The sequence below is a fragment of the Aulonocara stuartgranti genome (assembly GCF_965226115.1).
Source record: "Aulonocara stuartgranti genome assembly, chromosome: 7".
Lineage (NCBI taxonomy): Eukaryota > Metazoa > Chordata > Actinopteri > Cichliformes > Cichlidae > Aulonocara > Aulonocara stuartgranti.
The window spans coordinates 40397888-40416152 of record NC_138945.1 but is presented as its reverse complement, the minus strand read 5'-3'; the positions used below and the strand labels follow the sequence as shown (position 1 = coordinate 40416152).

The window sequence follows — 18265 nt, the reverse complement described above, 5'->3', positions numbered from 1 at the left end:
TCATCAGTTTTTAGAGTTCTCACCACCACCTGGACTGGACCGGACTCTGTCGTGGGCTGATTCTGGTCCCCAAGCCACATGTTTGACTCCTCTGATTTATATGAAACAGAAAATAAAAACAGGCAGGTTTGTGTAATTCAGAGCTTTATGATTTCTGCTGCAGTCTGAAGATAAACTCGAATGACCGCACACGGTCAGACCTTTAATGGAACGCACGCTTCATCCTTTACAGTGAAAAATAAAACGCAGTGTGAAACAGTTTCTTTGTGAGCGCGAGATCAACTGAAGGTCAGGCAAAAACTTTGAAACCAAAGAAAAGGTAAAAACCCGATGACTCTAAAACCGAACATCTGGAACAAACACCAAAGTGTCACAGCTGGAAGTCTAAATCAAACCAGTCCTCCATCTGAGCGTGAAGAGTCTGAACTTTACACCTGCTCAGGTAAAAAGAACCTCTGCTGTCCTTTTTTGAAACAAACTTTATCAATAACAGTTCTTTTAAACAGACCGGTTCCAAAAACATCCGACAGAACTTGGATACGTCCTGGACTCAGCTCTTGCTCCTCCTGCGTTTCCTCTCCTTCTCTGGCAGCATTTCCCTCAACCTTTTACGGCAGTTTGTTGCGCTCGGCGGCGGCGCCTCCCTTGCTGTCGTGGAAATGTCATCTGTGTGGTCAGGAACAGGAAGTCCCTGCAGCGTGAGCGTCTGAGTGTGGAAGAGCGGCGAGGAGGCGAGCAGCGCCCTGACGGCCTCCTGAAGCAGCCGGTTTTTCCTTGGCTCGCCGGGGTCGGCGGCGCTTTCTGTTCATGGAGAAAGTGCAAAAGTTCAGAAACATTTTTACTGCAGGTCATCAGCCAACCGTGATTTTAAATAAAGACATTAAACTGGCACTTCCTTTTTCCTCTCCTGTCAGGGTTTTCACCTTCACCTACCACTTTAATTATCACTGCGAACCAAATATTCATCATTATTATTATTTTAATTTCTAACTGGTCGAATTTTTAAAATATGAAAAAATCGAAAAATTCTCTCCATGAAAATGCAAAGAGCGACTTCACAGTCTGTGGAGAGCACGCCAAAGCAACACGCAGTGATATAGACCTAACCACGACAAAATACTGGCCAATCAAAAGCCCACAAATCACACAACACCTTTGACATTATGAGACTAACTCTCAGTTTTCCTTGTCCACATGTTAGCACGGAAAGAGTTTCTGCGTTGTGTTTTTAAAATGCTGGGCTGATCCTGAGACGTGTCTCTGGTGTCGGGAAGAGGCAGATACCGGAAATTCATCTAATCCCGCTGCTGTGTGAGATTAGATAAAATAATCTGAAACCTTTTCCTGATTCGCTCTGCTGTCTCTCTCTGAGCTTCGTCCTCAGGGCTGACACCTCCGTCTGCAGCATTTCGACCAGGCGTTCGCTCTCCTCCACGTCTCTGCACGTTTTCTGTTCACAAACAGAAGGATGCAGAGTGAATCAAACAGGAAGTGAGGTGGCAGGAAGTTCAGGTGCTCTGACAATTTTGCTCACCTGCAGCTCCACCTGCAGCGAGTCGTTCATCTTATTCACTTCGTTCACCTCCTTCAGCAGCCCGCTGGAGCAGAAGAACTTTGACCTGAAACAAAGAGATCTCAGTTATGCCAGCAGAAACACAGACACGGTGTAAACGTGCCAGCGTGGGCGGGGCATACCCGTGTTTCTTCATTGTGAGGCTGTAACCGGCTGCAGAGCACGGCGCCGACACCTTCCAGTAAGAAAGCTGCTCGAGGAGGCCGAGGTTGGTGATGAGCACGGGGACGTTCATGAAGTGCCTCCACAGGAGAAGAAGAAACACAAACCATAAGGAAAAGACACGAGTCAGTTAAACGTGGAAACACCGAGCTGTCCACCCGCCTCCACCTACCTGTTTTCATTCAACGTTCCTCTACCTGACCTGATTGCTTCACCCAAAGCTGAGATGTTTTAGACCTCTGTGACTGACCTTAAAGCCTCACCAGTGTCCCTGAATGCCTCCCAGTTGTTTTTATTCACTTTAAAAGCCAACTGGAGCATTTTAATAATTATACAACATTTCACTTCATTCACACTCAGTTTCTTCTGATATTTAAGTTGCCAGCACCTGCTGAGTAAAATGAGGTTTTTTTCTTTTCTTTTTATATAAAACTAAGAAACATTCATCCAACACAAACAGGTGGCAGTGACCTGGTTGATCAGCTTTAACAGTAAAAATTATCTTTAAGAGGTTTCATACGGGAACTTCAGGCAGACAGAGGTTTGGCAGTCTCAGATTCTGATGGTGTTCCTCAGGGCATCGTTCTGGAGCCCTGGGGTAGATTATTTTAATCTAATAACTTAAAAAAAAAAAAAAAAGCCCACCTTTGCTAACTCTGTGGACTGATTTCAAATGTCACCAAAGGAGCAACCTCCCACAACACAAACTCCACATTTGGGTAAAATCTATGAGATGATGTGTCTTTGTAGAGGATTAAGAGACAACGCTAGAGAGCAAGCTGATATAAAGATATTCAGGTATACTCAGAGCGCCACCTGCTGCGGGAGATGAAGGCCGAGTACTCCATCCTGTGCGTGGAGCCTGGCGGTGTCGTCTTGGTGGGAGTCAGCAGCACAAAGATCATGTGAGGGTTGGAGAGAGCGCTCTTCAGGTTCTCGTGCACCAGCTTCTCTCTGAAGGTCATCTGCTGCTCCGAGTTCCTGCGCTGCCGGTACCAGCCGATCACGCTCTCCTTCACAAGCCGAACACGTCAATCACATGATCGCATCATGCCGAAACCTTCTCCCCACCCCACTCACCTGCTTGTTCTCTGCCAGCAGCTTGTGTAGCTCCTCCGCGTTCACCTGTCCATCCCTGCTGTACAGACTGACACACAGACACACCTTTACATAAGAACACAGCACACACACGATGGCATGATTACGTCACGATGCATCACTCACGTGTTCAGTCTGTGGCAGGCGATGTGCTTCTGGACGTCTGTCAGAGAAAACAGACATTCCTAAAAGTGTACCAGTAACTGTAGTACTCGTGTAACCGTACAGTTAATTGCGATGCACTTACTGTATGTTTCCTCGATGTGGATGTGATCGGCCTGAGAGTCGCTGATGGTGACCTGCTCGTCAAACCTGCTCTCTCCGAGGATCAACCCCTCCTGATGGATGAATAAAACCAGATATAAAAACCCTACATCTATAAGCATTTGTTTACTGAATATAATCATTTCAGCTACAGCATTTTTACACAAATATTAAAATATATGCCAAATTTACCAACAGACCTACCTGAATACTTGAATGTATTTGATTATGTTTCACGCTAACGTTTTCTTGTCAGGAGCCATTTTCATTAAACTTTACATTTTTTAAATGTAGTCTGGTGTATTCTGAAACACGGTGGTGGACGAGAACTGAGCACCAATTTTTCAATTAAATTATGTCTTCAGTAAGATTCAGTAGTTGGATTAACCATATGCCGAATTTACCAACAGATCATCGTTAATTTGGGGATCTGTTTAAAAGTGCACGAATAATAATAATCGGTGTTACATTAAAACCTAAAATCTGTGAATGGAGTGTGGTTTGCACCGACGGGAATGGTTGAAAAGGAGCAGTAACATCTCGGGTTTCATGCAAAACTCGACTCGCGTAATCGTTCCGTGTTGGATCATGGATGTACCGAATTTTCCTACAGACCTGTCTGAATATTAAAATATTTTTTAATATGTTTTACACTGTTTGACTTCTTACCGGGACCTGGTTAAATTAGTAGATTTTTGAATGGAGTCTGGTTTGTTTGGAACCTGAGAGCGGTTAGCTAGTTTAAAAGTTGAAGAAACACCACAGGGGGAGTTTTGACTTCACTTAGACGACAAACTGTTCTTCGCTGCATCAAACGACACGCTGAAATCCGAATAATTAAACTAATAAATACGAATTTATCAACTTTAAAGCCTGATACTAACACCTGGCGCGTCTGTTCTATTTGCTAGCTTTCCCAATAATACTACATAATCACCCACAAAGGCTCAATAAGAATTCATCAGTTTTAATGACGAGTAAAAGAGCTCATTACCACATCGGAGTCACTGTTAACGTGCTGAAACATGAGGGAAGCTAAAACGATCCCGGGCAAGCGGACAGTGGGCTCCGCCATGATGCCGTTTCATCACAAACACAGACGCGTCACATACGCGCAGTCATACGCTGCGAATTTTTTTCGTGCGCAGCAGGCTCCGCTGCAGGAGGAGCGGGCTGGTTAGCGAGCTAACCATAAAACCAGCGGGCTGAAGGTTCAGTTTCTCCGGACAGCAGCACCCGCTCGCCTCTCCTCGCTCCTAGGCACACTTCCACTGAAACAGGGCCTTCTGTGGGGGTCCTGTCCCGGTAACCCGGGTTAGTTCAGTTTAGATAGTCGGACTACCGGGTCTAACTTCCTTTATCCGAACAATAGCTCTAGTAATTCACTCCTGTAACGGTACTTTGGATTTGAAACGTACAAATACTCGATTACAGGTAAGAGTTAAACTTCCAGAGTCACCGCAGGCTGTTTAATAATCATAGTTTTGAATGTTTGTTGTTGTTGTTGTTGTTGTTGTTTTAACAGCTAAACTGATTGTTCTGCTAAAGTTTTAAAACTACTTCATTTACTGCTGTGAGTGACTGTTTTATAGTCAGTATATGAACCTGTAGTTAACAACTGATTTCATTCTGAGTTCAAAATGGTCATTTTCTCATTATAAATTTTTATGTCAATTAAAATTTGTTGTTTTTATATTACATTAAATTACAAGTTTTAAAGGGTTATATGTGTTTTAAAAGGGCTGTAAACATATATGTATTAATTATGCATTAGTTAAATATGTGCACTTGGTTTTTAAACAGCCTGTGATATAATGAAATGCCTTATTTGTCTTTCTCACGCAATAGTCAAAACTCTTCACCTTCCTCTCATTTAAAAGCAGACAAATATGAAATTCACATTTTTAACCTATATTCAATCAAATATTTGATGTTTTGTTGGTAAAAAACAAACAAACAGAAACCTAAAATATTTCTATTATTATAACTTCAATTCAGCAACAGCTGTAATATGAATTAAAATGTTCTTTCATTTGTATAAGACTTTGTTTTATACATATACACGATACATGAGCACATTTAGCACATTTAGTTAAAAGCAGGTCAGAAAGAAAGATGATAATCATAAAAACTCCCAAAATAAATCTACAGTCATAACTGAAAAGGTCTGGAGTATTATAGAATAATAAAAAAGCAGAAATACTTGAGCATAAGTACCTTAAAGTTGTTATGTATTATATGTTATGTTATTTTTCTTTGACGTTTTTGCTTGAAATAATAGTTTTAAAAACTTTTTAGAATCTGGAGCTTAAAATGTTTAGAAGAAGATCCTGTAAGTAGATTAGACAGAATTTTGTTGGCAGAAGGAGCTGATTAGTAAACAACTGTCATCAGCATAGAAATGAATAAAGCTGTTCCTATTCAATGATCATTTACTTCTGTTCTGGAAAGTCAAAGAATGAAAGTATATTGGGGAGAAGGATGGCATGCTGACTGTGGTGGAGGTGATGGGGAGCAGGTCAGAGCGTTTTTGGTTCGTCCTCAGGGGAACATGATGGGAACGCCTCCTTTAACCTCCTGTTTGCAGATGATGAGGTGACCTGCAAGCTGTCAGCAATGGAGGACCTGTGGACCGTGGCCGTGGCTGTTTTCCAGCTGTGGATATTTGTAGTCGTGTTCTTCATCACGCTGCCCGCCATGTTCGGCCTCTCTCTGGGTGTCACCAGCGTCTACATCCAGATCCTGGTTAAACTCCTTGAGGTAAGCTGTCCTCAGAGGAATTCATGTCTATGGTCAACATGTGTGTAAAGTTGTGCAATGAGCAGCAGCGGCAGAGTGGGGTCAGAGGTCATCTGTCCTAATAACATTGCAGTGGGCCACGATACGAATCCAGAGAGGACGCGAGGAGCAGCCCAGCGTACCCGCACCGCTGCCCAATGGTGAGTCTGCTCGCATCACAGCAGAAAACATTCAGTGTGTCAGTTAATCAATAAATAATGACTAATGATCAGACGTAGAAATACATCATCAGAGAAGTTTGATTATTCACATTTATGTAAAAACTACCGGACAGCAAAAGCTGTCAGATAAAAACTCATCGTCCTCAATAACAAATATAATAAAAACAGGAAAAATATTTTAAACAGGGAATAAAAAACATCAAAATAAAATTATGTATATGTCATGTATATATGTTTTATAATAACATTTTTATATAATTATATAAATCTAATTTTAAAAAGACACTTTAAATAAAGAAACTATAATATATATGTATATATACATAATATATATATACATATATTTATAATAAATGAGGTACAAAGCCGTTGGATATTGTCATAATCCGTGTCATAATAAAAATCAGAAATAATAATGTTTTTACAATAAATAATTTCTAATAACATTAGAATAATATTTGAAAAAACTAAAATTAGATTTTTAAGGCTTTAAACAGTGAATCGCTATGTTAAATGATCACATTTGGTCAAATTGAAACTGTATTTATTAAATAAACCAATAATCCCGTTGATCTCATGACTGATCAAACTTTTGTTCCGTTCTGATGTGGCGCACAAGACTTTAAAAGCAGAAAGAGATTCCTCTGTGCTGCTGCTTGGAGTTTCAGCTCCTGTTCCTGTTTGGATGTTTGGGCTGCGAGCACAGATCACGTGACGCTGTGCCCCGAGGGTGGGGGCTTCCTATTGGTCAGCTGCAGCATCTGATGTTGGGCTGTAGGTCAGGGAGAGAAGCACATGGCTCGTCTCAGGATGATGATGCAACAGCTGCTTACATAACGCTGGTCAAACAGAAGCCTGAGAAACTCAGACACACACACTAACACACACGTTAATAACAAACACAGGTACTGCTGCTTTGCTGCTGTGTCAGAGGTTTAACCCTTAACAGCCTGTAGGCCTCACAGATTTACTGCAAACTTTTTCTGAGGCACAAGATCAGAAAAAAAAATAGAAATAAATACAAGAACCTTTCACACAGAGTCAAACGTCCTTAAGGACAGGAAAGTGACCAACGTTTAAAAAAAAGGTCATTCAGGTCCCTCTGGGTTAATTCAAGGACAAAGACATGGAAACAGGAAGACACACAAACATGACAACAACAAAAAATATGAGACTCTAAACAACTACAGAGAGACACAAAACCACCACACAGAGAACAAAATGACCCCCAAAACAGATGAAAACACATAGCGACACAGAAACAATCACACTGGTTCTCAAAGAGTTGATGTTTTCAGTAGGAGAAACGTTTCATCATCATCCAAGTGACTTCTTCAGTCTCAGCTGACTGCAGGTTTCCCCAATCTTGTAAACAGTAAATTTGCCTGAAACCAGCCCACTGACGAACAATGTGAGGTCAGTTTCATGATCATTGTTATGACCATGAGTAGCATTTACAGAGAGTTGGGGAATGGCTGCAATGGTTAAGATTAAGGAACTGACCTCACAGCCCATTTTTCACCAGTGGTGCTAGTTTCAGTTAGTATGCACATGTACTGTTTATAAGATTGGGGAAACCTGCAGTCAGGTTCTGTTCAAAGGTTGGAAACCTGGAGTCAGCTGAGACTGAAGAAATCACTTGGATGATGATGAAATGTTTCTCCCACTGAAGAATCCAGATGAACAGAATCAACGATTGAGATTTGCTTACCTGGATGATTGATCATGCATCAAGACAGTCACACAGGCTTTTAAAAGAAAATCACAGAGACAGGAGGAGTTTGATAAAACATATGAAAATACATGATATATGCTCAAATAAAGACAGTGAGACTAAACGCGGTGCTGTTCTTTGTTCCTTCCTCTCTCGTCTCCACTGTGTCTTTGTTAAACTCTGGTCCTGCTGAACTCTTTCTGAAACTCTCTGATGACTCAGGGATCATCGAGCGAGCAGAGGGCTCGATGGAGGAGGAGATGGAGCAGTTGCGGCGTTCTCGGTCTCTGGAAGGCGGTGAGTTTGCTCTGAGTGACGCCTTGTATTTCTGCAAGAAGGGCCTGGAGAGCATCGTGGACGACCAGGTGACCCAGCGCTTCTCCTCTGAGGAGCTGGCCTCCTGGAACCTCCTGACCCGCACCAACCAGAACTTCCGCTACATCAGCCTCCGCCTCACCATCTTCTGGGGCATCGGCGTGTTCGTGCGCTATTGTGTCCTCTTCCCTCTCAGGTCAGTGTGTCACAGCTCGACCTCTCACCTACCCGGGGAGGCACTGATTTCAGCATCATTGGCCTTTGCAACAGGAACAGCAGCTCTCACAGCGGTGAAGCAATTCAGCCAGAGGCACGTTTCAGTGCTCTCAGGTCACTCCAGTGCTTACATCTTCTGCTTTTAACTAATAAACAGGAAGTGCTGCTCACTGTAACACATCACTGGTGAGAAAACAGATAATAGATGAGCAGTTAGCTGTAATTATCTCCAAACCATCATCACCGCAGTGCAGTCTGTACATGTGCAGTTTGTATGGTTACACCCATCATTCAGAAACCAGGTGACAGAGCTACTTTCTCTCTGAGGCCTTCTCAGTGAATAAAAGTGAGACAGTTCTGATCAGGGGGATTTTCACCTTCTCCTCCTCATGTCTCTGCAGGATTACTCTGGCCATCATCGGCCTCTCGTGGCTTGTGATTGGAACGACTCTAGTTGGATTTCTGCCTGAGAACAGGTATGGCGCTTCCACGGTTCACAGCTTTGGTGACTGCCTCGGCGAGGCACAGACTGAGCATGTGCATCTGTTTCAGTGTGAAGTACTGGCTGAGCGAAGTTGTCCACCTGACCTGCTACAGGATCTGTGCCCGGGCGCTGTCGGCCACCATCCGCTACCACAACAAGTCAGTCCACTTCATCGCTTCCTGTCAAGTGCTTCCTGTCGAGCACTTCCTGTCGATCTGAACACGTGTTTCTTTCTGCAGAGAGAACCGACCTCAGAAAGGAGGGATCTGCGTGGCTAATCACACCACGCCCATCGATGTGGTGATCCTGGCCAATGACGGCTGCTATGCCATGGTAAGTGTCATGCGTGCGTGGGTGTGTGTTTATGTGTGTGTGTCGGCGTGCCTTTGTGTGTTTGTACATGTGTGTGTGTTCTGTTGTCTTGATGCTATGTTGTCCTCAGGTGGGGCAGATTCATGGAGGTCTGATGGGGGTCATCCAGAGGTCGATGGTGAGGTCGTGCCCTCATGTTTGGTTTGAGAGGTCGGAGATGAAAGACCGCCACGCGGTGACCAGCAGGTGAGGCTGACTGTAAACGATTTCACCTGCCAGACAGAGTCAGACGTTTTTATTTCTGCTCCAAACCGTGATGGTGGAGATGCTCTGACATCAGTGACAGCTGGGTGCGGCCCGTATGATCACACATTTTTAGCACCGTGACCTTTAATTTGTTCCGTTGGCTCAGGAGGTAGTTCAGCGTGGCTCTGCCTGTCAGAGCCGGTGGATCAGGAGCCTGTGTGTATGTTTGTGCGTGTGTTTCATCCTCTGCCGAGCTGCTGATGATCAACTGTTGATGTTTACCTTGCTGTCTCCTCGGCGAGCTGCGGCCGTGTGGCGTAACGCTTTGATGAGTCAGCTGAATTGATCCAGGGTCACTTCCTGTGAACTAAATGCTCACCACAGCCTCGAGCTCGAGGGTCACACTCAGGGTTTGTGACCACATTACAGTCAAACAGCGAGAGAATGGGAACATCTGTAATTACAGCTGTTTTGTGAAAGTGTTGATGCAGATGTGTTTGATGACTCACTGACGTGTGCTTCCTCTCAGGCTCAGAGCTCACGTAGCAGCAAAGACCAAACTTCCCATCCTTATATTTCCTGAAGGTCAGCGTCACATGATGGTGGTGGTGATGATGATGATGATGGTGGTGGTAATGATAATCATGATTTGATGGCTGTATATTGTCTGTTTGTGTCTCTGTAACAGGAACTTGTATCAACAACACGTCGGTCATGATGTTTAAGAAGGGCAGCTTTGAGATCGGAGGAACGATCCATCCCGTCGCCATCAAGGTAGCAAAGCTGCACGATGATCGATTAGTCCAGAGAATGTTTTACCTGAGCCAATCAGCTTTGAGAACCTGACTCACCTTCACTCCCTTTGTGTCTCAGTACGACCCTCGCTTGGGTGATGCTTTCTGGAACAGCAGCAAGTACAACATGGTCAGCTATCTGCTGCGCACCATGACCAGTTGGGCCATCGTCGTCAATGTGTGGTACCTCCCACCCATGACCATACAGGTACGCCTCGGAGGTCAACGTCTCTAGAAACACCCCAGTGAGGGATCTGAAGTACGAGTGGGGAAATTAAACTATATTTTTGGCCTTTAACCTTTCACACACATACTGATTAATCCATCAGGGGTCACCCGTCACATGACCTCACAGGAAACAACAGGTAGAAAAGATCAGCTGATCGACGTTCTGCTTGTGACCAACAAACTTCCCACCAACGTTTACATCACCAAACGTCTGAGCATAAATCATTTGACACTAATATAGCAAACATTAACTGTTAACTGATGAGAAACGCACACACACACAATAATACTGAAAGGCCTCAAATAGAAACACAATAAAGACACAAAGTGCAAAGCGCATAGAAATTGTACTGTTTAGAAACCTATGCACAAGAGTTGCAAACAACAAAGTTATATACAACCATTTACCTAAAAATGCAGCCAGTGCCTCGGGCGTTTTTTCTATAACCCTCACAATAAGATGCCACACAAATGACTTGTGCCACTCCAAAAAATAGTTTCTGTCCACTATAAGACGAGGAGCACATCACATTTTTCCACCAATAGGAAAAGGTTTTTTTTCTTGTTTTGTTTGTTTTTCAGCAGCAAGTTATAACGAGCACTATCCTTAGAAAGTGTCTGTTGACCCCAGAGGGTTAACCCAATGAATTATTTTGTGTTTCATCCAGAGTTAGTCTGGACTTCCTGAAGGCCTGACGTCTGAAGGTTTGAGCGCTTTCCTTTGATTTTCAGTGATCTGCCCATGCTGTAATTCCCACTCTGACCTGATTGGGGCAGCATCTGCTTCACTGTGTCAGGAAGGTGACACTGTAACACCTGAGCATCATCATCATCGCCCTCCAGCGTCTCTTTTGATGGAGGGTGATGATGGTGATGACAGCTCTGCAGATGAAGACGAGGAGTTAAATGCTGTGCTGCTCGCCATTTGGGCTTTTAAAAGCAGTGTTACCGAAGCATAAACACACTCTCTCACACACGCACACACACACACACACACACACAGATTGTGAGAGTCATGTGATCACAGCTAACATGACCGCGGGGTGTTTTCAGGATGGAGAGGATGCAGTCCAGTTTGCCAACAGAGTGAAATCTGCCGTTGCTTGTCGGGGAGGACTGCTTGACCTGGCATGGTGAGTACTCAGATTACTCAGTACAGTTAAGTACATCTCACTTGAAGTTTGTATCTACATTACAACAGTTTAAAGATAGAAAACACTTTTTTAAATGATGAAATAACAACTTTGTTCTGAATCAAACACTGAACGTTAGATTTAGTTTGTTCGTCCCGGTTTGTAGGTGTCAGTCGTGGCGACGTCTGCTTTCACATACAGCGAGCTGAAGGATTTCACCTCAGCAGCAGGGACCATTTTCTCTCAGCCGAGCGAGCTCACAGAGAAAAGGGCTCATTTAAAGTGACGTGTCCGCACGACTCAATAAAACTAACAAGCAAATGATTACGCGCTGTAAATAATAAATTAATGAGTAGTTTTTTGTGTTTGAGTCCCGAAGTTATGACTATATGATATTTATAATCCATGACAGCATCAATTCTGTGTCGAAAACCATCTTTTACTGTTTTTCAATCTATTTCGAAGAAACTGCAAGATTGAGATTCTCAGTGAAAACTTCCTTCCTGATTTTTTTTTTCTCCATTTCAGGGACGGAAGCCTAAAGCGAGGGAAGGTGAAGGACGCGTATAAGGAAGAGCAGCAGAAGATGTACAGCAGGGTCATCGTCAGGCAGAACAGCATCAGTGCCACACACACCCGCAGAGACGATCAATCATAAACAATCAGTCACAGCAAAACTCGGTCATCTGATTTTAGACTTTACAGGACAGACCTGAATGCCACATCAGACTGTGGGTGCAGGACAGCATCTCCACCAGCAGGAGGCAGCATGACACAACACAATCACCCATCCAGCTGCTCATCTCCTCCTCTTCATCATCATCATCATCAGCTGCCAGGACTGAACTCTTCATCACACAGATGAGGATGATTTATCATCATCGCTGTGTCTGATTTTAACTTTTGTACAAACATCTGAACCAAACTGACACTTTTGCTCACTGTTTATTTCTCACATGGACGAAGAAATATTTCATCTGTGTGTCTACACACAACACACCATAAACCTCTCACACACACACACACACACACACACACACACACACACACACACACACATACAGATAAATAATCCACATTTTTCAACAAATCCCTTCTGCAGTAACAAGAAAAATAATAAAAGAATCTAAACAGAGATCGACATAGTAAAGAAAGTAAACATTATTACAATATTACAACCTACCTACCTATATATATATATATATATATATATATATATATATAAAATAGTTTGTAAAATGAAAAGAAAGAAAAAGGCAGAGGGAAAACTAAACAAACATCAAACTTTTTTATGATTATTTTTATATTTGCCCACATCAGAGATGATGTAATGCAGGGTTGGGATGAGGTCCTCACTGAGGTGAGAGGTCAGTCTACCTTTTCTTTCTTTATTAAAATAATCAGAATATTTAGGATCCATGTAATTATTTTATTATTTGGAATAATACAAAAATGTTTTTAATTACAAACATAAATGACAAGACGTTTTGGGAGAAAAAAGATTTAAAGGTTACTGCAAAATGGACTCGAGTTCGAAGTATTCAGGTTACTTTACTCCAGTATTCCACATGTGTTAATATTTTGTCACCTGTTAGCGGAGGTTAAATGAGTCACGTGAGGCCGCGTCTGTACTTCAGAACCGACTCTGAGGTCCTCGCCTTGAGAGGGAGCCGGCAGGCGATGTGTTTACTGTGACGGCGCTTTAATAAAGAAAGCAGAGACTGTGAAATAACATGGAGTTATTCTTCCACACACGGACGGCTTACATTTCACAGCCTCTGTGCTCACGCCGAGGCCGCCGCCACCGCCTGGAATAACAATCCCACAGCTGGAATAGCCTGAACAGAAATGTTTGTTCTCCCCTAACAAGATTGTGAATTATTAATAGGATCTAAAGCCGATCCCATAACCCGATTGTTGAGGTGGGATTGTTGGCGAGCGCTGCTCCACCACCATTTACTGTGATGTATGTGTCTGCACATCTTTAGATCCAATTTAATGTGATTCAGATAGATTTCAGGGGGACATCATAAAAGGCATCGCGCTGACCCCGGCTGCTCGCTAACGCCCCCACGTACGCCCCGTCCCAATATGTTGATTCAATTTGCTCAGTTTTACGTTTACCCCGACTGATCCATACAAATGCAATGCAGGTACGCTGAGTAAATATGAATACATTTCCAAATTGAATCCAAGAGAGTGTATCGGGCGGCGGACATCATTTTAAATGACGCTGTGCTGGGAAGTGACCACTCACAGGGGTAAATGACTGTTCCCTCTAAGGCTCGCCATTAGCTCGAGTGTAATGCCTTTAAATACATCGTTCTGCCATCTGTTCTGTGCCGCCGCTCTGATGGATGTGATGCAGACGAGGTCCGGTCCAGCTCCCGGGGCCGATCGATTCCTGAAGCCGGACTCGCTCCGACCCCACTTTAACACATACGGTACGACACGCAGCCGGGAAAGGACGTCGGGATATCAGAGCCTCACATGGTATAAAAGAAATCATGGGAACAATATTCTCATGATTTCTGTGGAAAATAAAACGACAACTTCATTTTCTGAGGTTAACTATGAGAAAAGTAAAAGTGTACATAGACGGAGAGTCTACTCATAACACAGTTATTTACATATTATTGGTACGTCATAGCATCATTAGGTATGAAAAACAGTTGCTGCACAGATCATTATAAGCAGAGGTAAAGTTACTGCTACTCACATCAGTAATGAGTATTTTCATTTTGGGGTTATTTATGCTTATTTTATATGGACACACTCAAATTACTGCACACAGTAGTATTTCTACATTTCACAGCATGACAAAACATGAAAAATGTGTTGCTTAACTATTAAAAACCATGTCAATAAACCAAAAAAAAAAAAAAATTCAATGTCGAAAAATCAGTCGCGTAGTCCCTCCATGATGTTTTAATGAGGGCAGTTTGAACTTGGATGAGTCTCCCAAACTGATCCTGTGAGAAAACCCAGAACCCTCACCTGGATCAGGGACATCATCTGGTGAGACTAGGACTTCCCCGGCGAGGCCAGGGTTGGCTCACCCTGAACTAGCTGTAAGGATCGCCCTGCAGGGAAGGTGGAGTGGCCTATTTAGTGGGGAAGGAACATGTCTCCTCTGGAGTTGTCCACAGTGATGCTGGTCCCCTCCACTCAGTGACAGGGACACCTGGAGGAGTGTGACTGGGTTAATTGTATTTTTCAGTATGATGGGGTCTTATTTGTGTGGTTGTTTTTGTGGGTTCACTAATTACTGATGTGTCGCTGTTGAAAATATTTTATGTCCGTGGTTATATTTCGTGTCTTCTTTTGGACACAGAGTCCCTTTAAAGATGTTTGGCCTTACTGCATGTTGTTTCTGTAAAATGTTCTTTTGCATCATTTGAAGTAATTTCTCAGGTTTAGTGCCATTTTGGGTCGTTTCTGTACCTCTGTGTGGCTGTTGTGTTGTTGTTGTGTCTGAGTGGTCATTATTAAAATGAAAGTGGGCCGAGAGCAGACCGTGACAGCTTCCTGTGAGTGTCGGCGTTGTCCATTAGGGGGAAATGTAAGACCGAGCCTCTGACGGCACCTCTCATTTGCATACTCTAATGAAACAGGCATTAATTGGTCAGAATCGATTTTTTTCTTGCTGCTGTGATTGAGCGACAATTGAGTCTGAAGTTCTTCAAGTGGATTGATTTGTGGTTAAATTCCAGCTTATTTAGTTTGGGAAATAATGATGTTGTCATGCGTTGATACGGCGGCCGTCCTCCTCGTCCAATCCCCTTCTCCGTGTTTGTTATGTGTACAATCTGCTGTGAGGCTTTGACGGCGCTCGCTGAGTGAGGAGGTGGAGTCGCATGAAAAATGTCCTCCGGCAGGGTACATGAAGGTGTGAAATTGCAGACTCCTCTTTGCCCTCGGCCTCATGCCTCAAAAGGTATTTCTTCTTTTATTGACAGTGTGGCTGAACCGCGGGCTGATGGCGGCCGCCGCGGAGCCCACATCCCCCTCTATCCTTGATTGCTTTTGTTTCCAGGTCACCTCCTATCTATTCCTGCAACTTTTCCAATTTCTCAGGGCTTGTTGTATGAAGACAGAAGGCGCTCGCTGGGAAACGCACATAAACCTCCGCAGAGCGCCGACACAAAGGAAACACTTCAAATCTTCCCACTTTCACGCTCAGCGGCGACGCTGGGCCCGTCGACTTCATCAAAGCAATAATCAAATAAATGCCGTGGTTCATTAATATGAAATTATCTTAGCATGAAGATTAATTGCATTAAACTTATGAACGTGTGTTTGCCGTGGATGGCGGCGGTGGAGATGATGGATGATGAGAGCGGCGTGATGAATGGAGAAAGCAGCGGAACTAAATTGAAAGTGTACTCATCCGTTCTTCCCTCACAACTAATGATAAATTGAGCGTGTCACGTCCAACAATACATGTCGAGGTTTAAACATGGCCGCCTGTTCCACACAGGCCAGGCTCCACGGCAGGTAGACGGAGGGGGACGTCCAGCTTCAGATCAGTTTCAGTCCTTTTCCACTTTGACTGCCTGCTTACAAACCGCCATCTTTATTTCCACTGATGAAGACACCACACTCCTGCACCATGTATGCTGTATGTCTTTTTAAAAAAACTGTTCTCCATCATGCTGTCATTTCTTCCATCATTTTAGGTCACTGGGTTTGTTTTTGGCTTATTTTTAAGTCTCTGAGGACATTTCAGACCTTTTGGGTCTGTGCATGTTTTTGTAGTGATGTAGAACCTTTAGGATGCTTTTTTGCATCCTTTTGCCCTCATTTTACACTTTTTTGTGTGTGTGTGTTTTTTGTTTTTTTTTGGGGGGGGGGGGGGGGGGGGGGGGGGAGTGTCTACCTTTACTCATCGGTCCCTTTGAAGACCCTTTGTGTCTGTAATTGTTTTCTGTGTTTGGAACTTCTTAGTTTTTTCTTATTTTGTCTCTTTGTGGGATTTTTTCCTATAGTTTGGATCATTTTAGGCCTCGTTTGCTTGTGGATATTTTATTTGAACTGATGACATTACTGCTTCTCTAATTTAACAGAAAGCTCTTTTTTTTGCTTGACTAACCATGTGAATCACTAAAGTTACAGGTACTATCTGATAGTGAAAAAGTTCACATGGTTCATACCTCTCTGTGGAAGTCGATTCAAATAGGTTACTTTACCGTGGGTCGACTTCAGCTCTGCATTTTAATTCCTGGCTAGTTTTAAAGGATTCACAGTTCAAAATAATCGATCTTTATCTTATACTGAATCTCAGTGCAAACTTTCAGTTCATCCTAACCTGAAATGAGCTGTTTTAGCTCCTCCCTCTTAAACTGACTTTCTCCTGACTGGCTGCCCCTGGTAACTGTAAATGGGTGGGGCTTCTGTGCCTTGGGTGACCAAATTAGGGCTATTCGCTCTGTATGACATCATACAAATACAAAAGTAGAAAAAACTAGTGAAGTGTGTCAAAACTGTCATGTATTTAATTTCTTTCTAGTTTTCGCTTTTAAAGTATTGTTATATGATCAGCTCTGCAGCGCCCCCCTCAGGTGGCTCTGTTTCACCTGTATGAGCAAGTCTGACAAACATTTCTGGATCTTTTGTCCTCTGGTAATTCTGCATGTAACTCGACCTTAATCGCCCCCATTTTACTCTCCACTGATCAATAACTTTAATTATTTTTCCAAATAACTACCGGAAACATCTATAAGGATTGATTGCCTGAATATTTTTTGCTTTGCCTTGTTTAAAAACCCAAACGAGTGACAGGCAGCCAGAGTTACAGATGATCAAAGTCGAATTAAGACAGCGTCTGGCGCCGCTCCAGCTCGCAGCCTCTGTTGTAAATGATATTGCCATCTGTGAGATTACAACAGTTGGGGAATGAAGAAGAGGATCTCTATCAGTCTGCATTCGGCCCATTCGTATTACAGTAGCAGTCCTATGACTGCTGCTGCACTCAGTCATTATCGACATTTTCTGTAAAGTTTTAGGCATTAAAATACTGTGTTACATCAGGTTTACCGTCTCACTTCAGATCTACTCCACAGGCAGCACAAAGCAAATCATTCAACTTTTGATGTTCCTTCAACTGACACATGAAAATCCATTTTAGTTGCCTTATTCAGCATTTACAGTCAGCTGTAAAAAGCTTCATGGGGTTAAGCAATAAGCAGAAAAAATACAACTCCACGTGTTTCTGAATGAACCTGACTCGTGAAGACTCCGTGGCAGTGTATTTGCTGACTTCCCAAAATGTGCAAAAAAAAAGCAAGTTAGACACAAAATGCACTGACCAAAAAAATTACACAAACCCCCTAAAGTAAACCAAACACTCAAAAAACAAACCCAACAAACTGAAACATGTGCCAGTGCAACAAAAAGGCAAACAGAAATCACCAAAAAATGATCAGAAACCAAACGGGGAAAGAAGAAAGGAAACAAAAATGAAAATGACTCAAACATTAAAAAAAGCAGAAGGACAGAAACTGTGAAGAATGTCTGTACCTGTCAGTCAGGTAAGGTCTTTCTGACCTCTGTAAACATGTCGCTGCTGAGGTCATCACTCATTTTAGGTCATACATATGAAAATCTACATTTTAAATCTCATTCATGCCACTTATTAGTAATTAACCAATGAGTAAGCAGTTTAACAGTCAGACCCGCCCCTTCCTGTAACAGTCAAATATTCATTGGTCTCTGAATATGTTGGCGTTCAGACACTGAATGCCTGAACATCTCGCTTGTTTTTAAG

The 18265-nt window shown here is 43.0% G+C and overlaps 2 protein-coding genes across 2 annotated transcripts; one reads left to right on the top strand and one right to left on the bottom strand.

Annotated features, from left to right (window-relative positions):
* Window positions 1-127: 127 nt before the first annotated feature.
* On the bottom strand, window positions 128-4193 carry abraxas1 (abraxas 1, BRCA1 A complex subunit). The gene is made up of 9 exons (XM_082541042.1): window positions 4092-4193; window positions 3081-3171; window positions 2960-2996; window positions 2816-2882; window positions 2552-2748; window positions 1696-1815; window positions 1535-1619; window positions 1339-1450; window positions 128-801 (listed from the first exon to the last, which is right to left on the bottom strand). Exons 1-9 carry the CDS (start codon window positions 4170-4172, stop codon window positions 551-553), a joined length of 1041 nt encoding a protein of 346 aa, XP_082397168.1. The 5' UTR covers window positions 4173-4193; the 3' UTR covers window positions 128-550.
* Window positions 4194-4414: 221 nt separating this feature from the next.
* On the top strand, window positions 4415-13231 carry gpat3 (glycerol-3-phosphate acyltransferase 3). The gene is made up of 13 exons (XM_082541041.1): window positions 4415-4531; window positions 5685-5857; window positions 5970-6036; window positions 7994-8282; window positions 8704-8778; window positions 8855-8944; window positions 9026-9119; window positions 9229-9344; window positions 9874-9929; window positions 10033-10118; window positions 10218-10346; window positions 11420-11499; window positions 12028-13231. Exons 2-13 carry the CDS (start codon window positions 5714-5716, stop codon window positions 12155-12157), a joined length of 1356 nt encoding a protein of 451 aa, XP_082397167.1. The 5' UTR covers window positions 4415-4531; window positions 5685-5713; the 3' UTR covers window positions 12158-13231.
* Window positions 13232-18265: the final 5034 nt, after the last annotated feature.

Coding starts and splice junctions, on each gene's coding strand:
- gpat3 (XM_082541041.1), top strand. CDS start 5,714: ATGGAGGACCTGTGGACCGTGGCCGTGGCTGTTTTCCAGCTGTGGATA. Junction 10,347..11,419: donor TCCCACCCATGACCATACAG/GTACGCCTCGGA, acceptor GGGTGTTTTCAG/GATGGAGAGGATGCAGTCCA. Junction 11,500..12,027: donor GGACTGCTTGACCTGGCATG/GTGAGTACTCAG, acceptor TCTCCATTTCAG/GGACGGAAGCCTAAAGCGAG.
- abraxas1 (XM_082541042.1), bottom strand. CDS start 4,172: ATGGCGGAGCCCACTGTCCGCTTGCCCGGGATCGTTTTAGCTTCCCTC. Junction 1,816..2,551: donor GCCTTCATCTCCCGCAGCAG/GTGGCGCTCTGA, acceptor TCTCCTGTGGAG/GCACTTCATGAACGTCCCCG. Junction 1,451..1,534: donor CGCTGCAGGTGGAGCTGCAG/GTGAGCAAAATT, acceptor GTTTGTGAACAG/AAAACGTGCAGAGACGTGGA.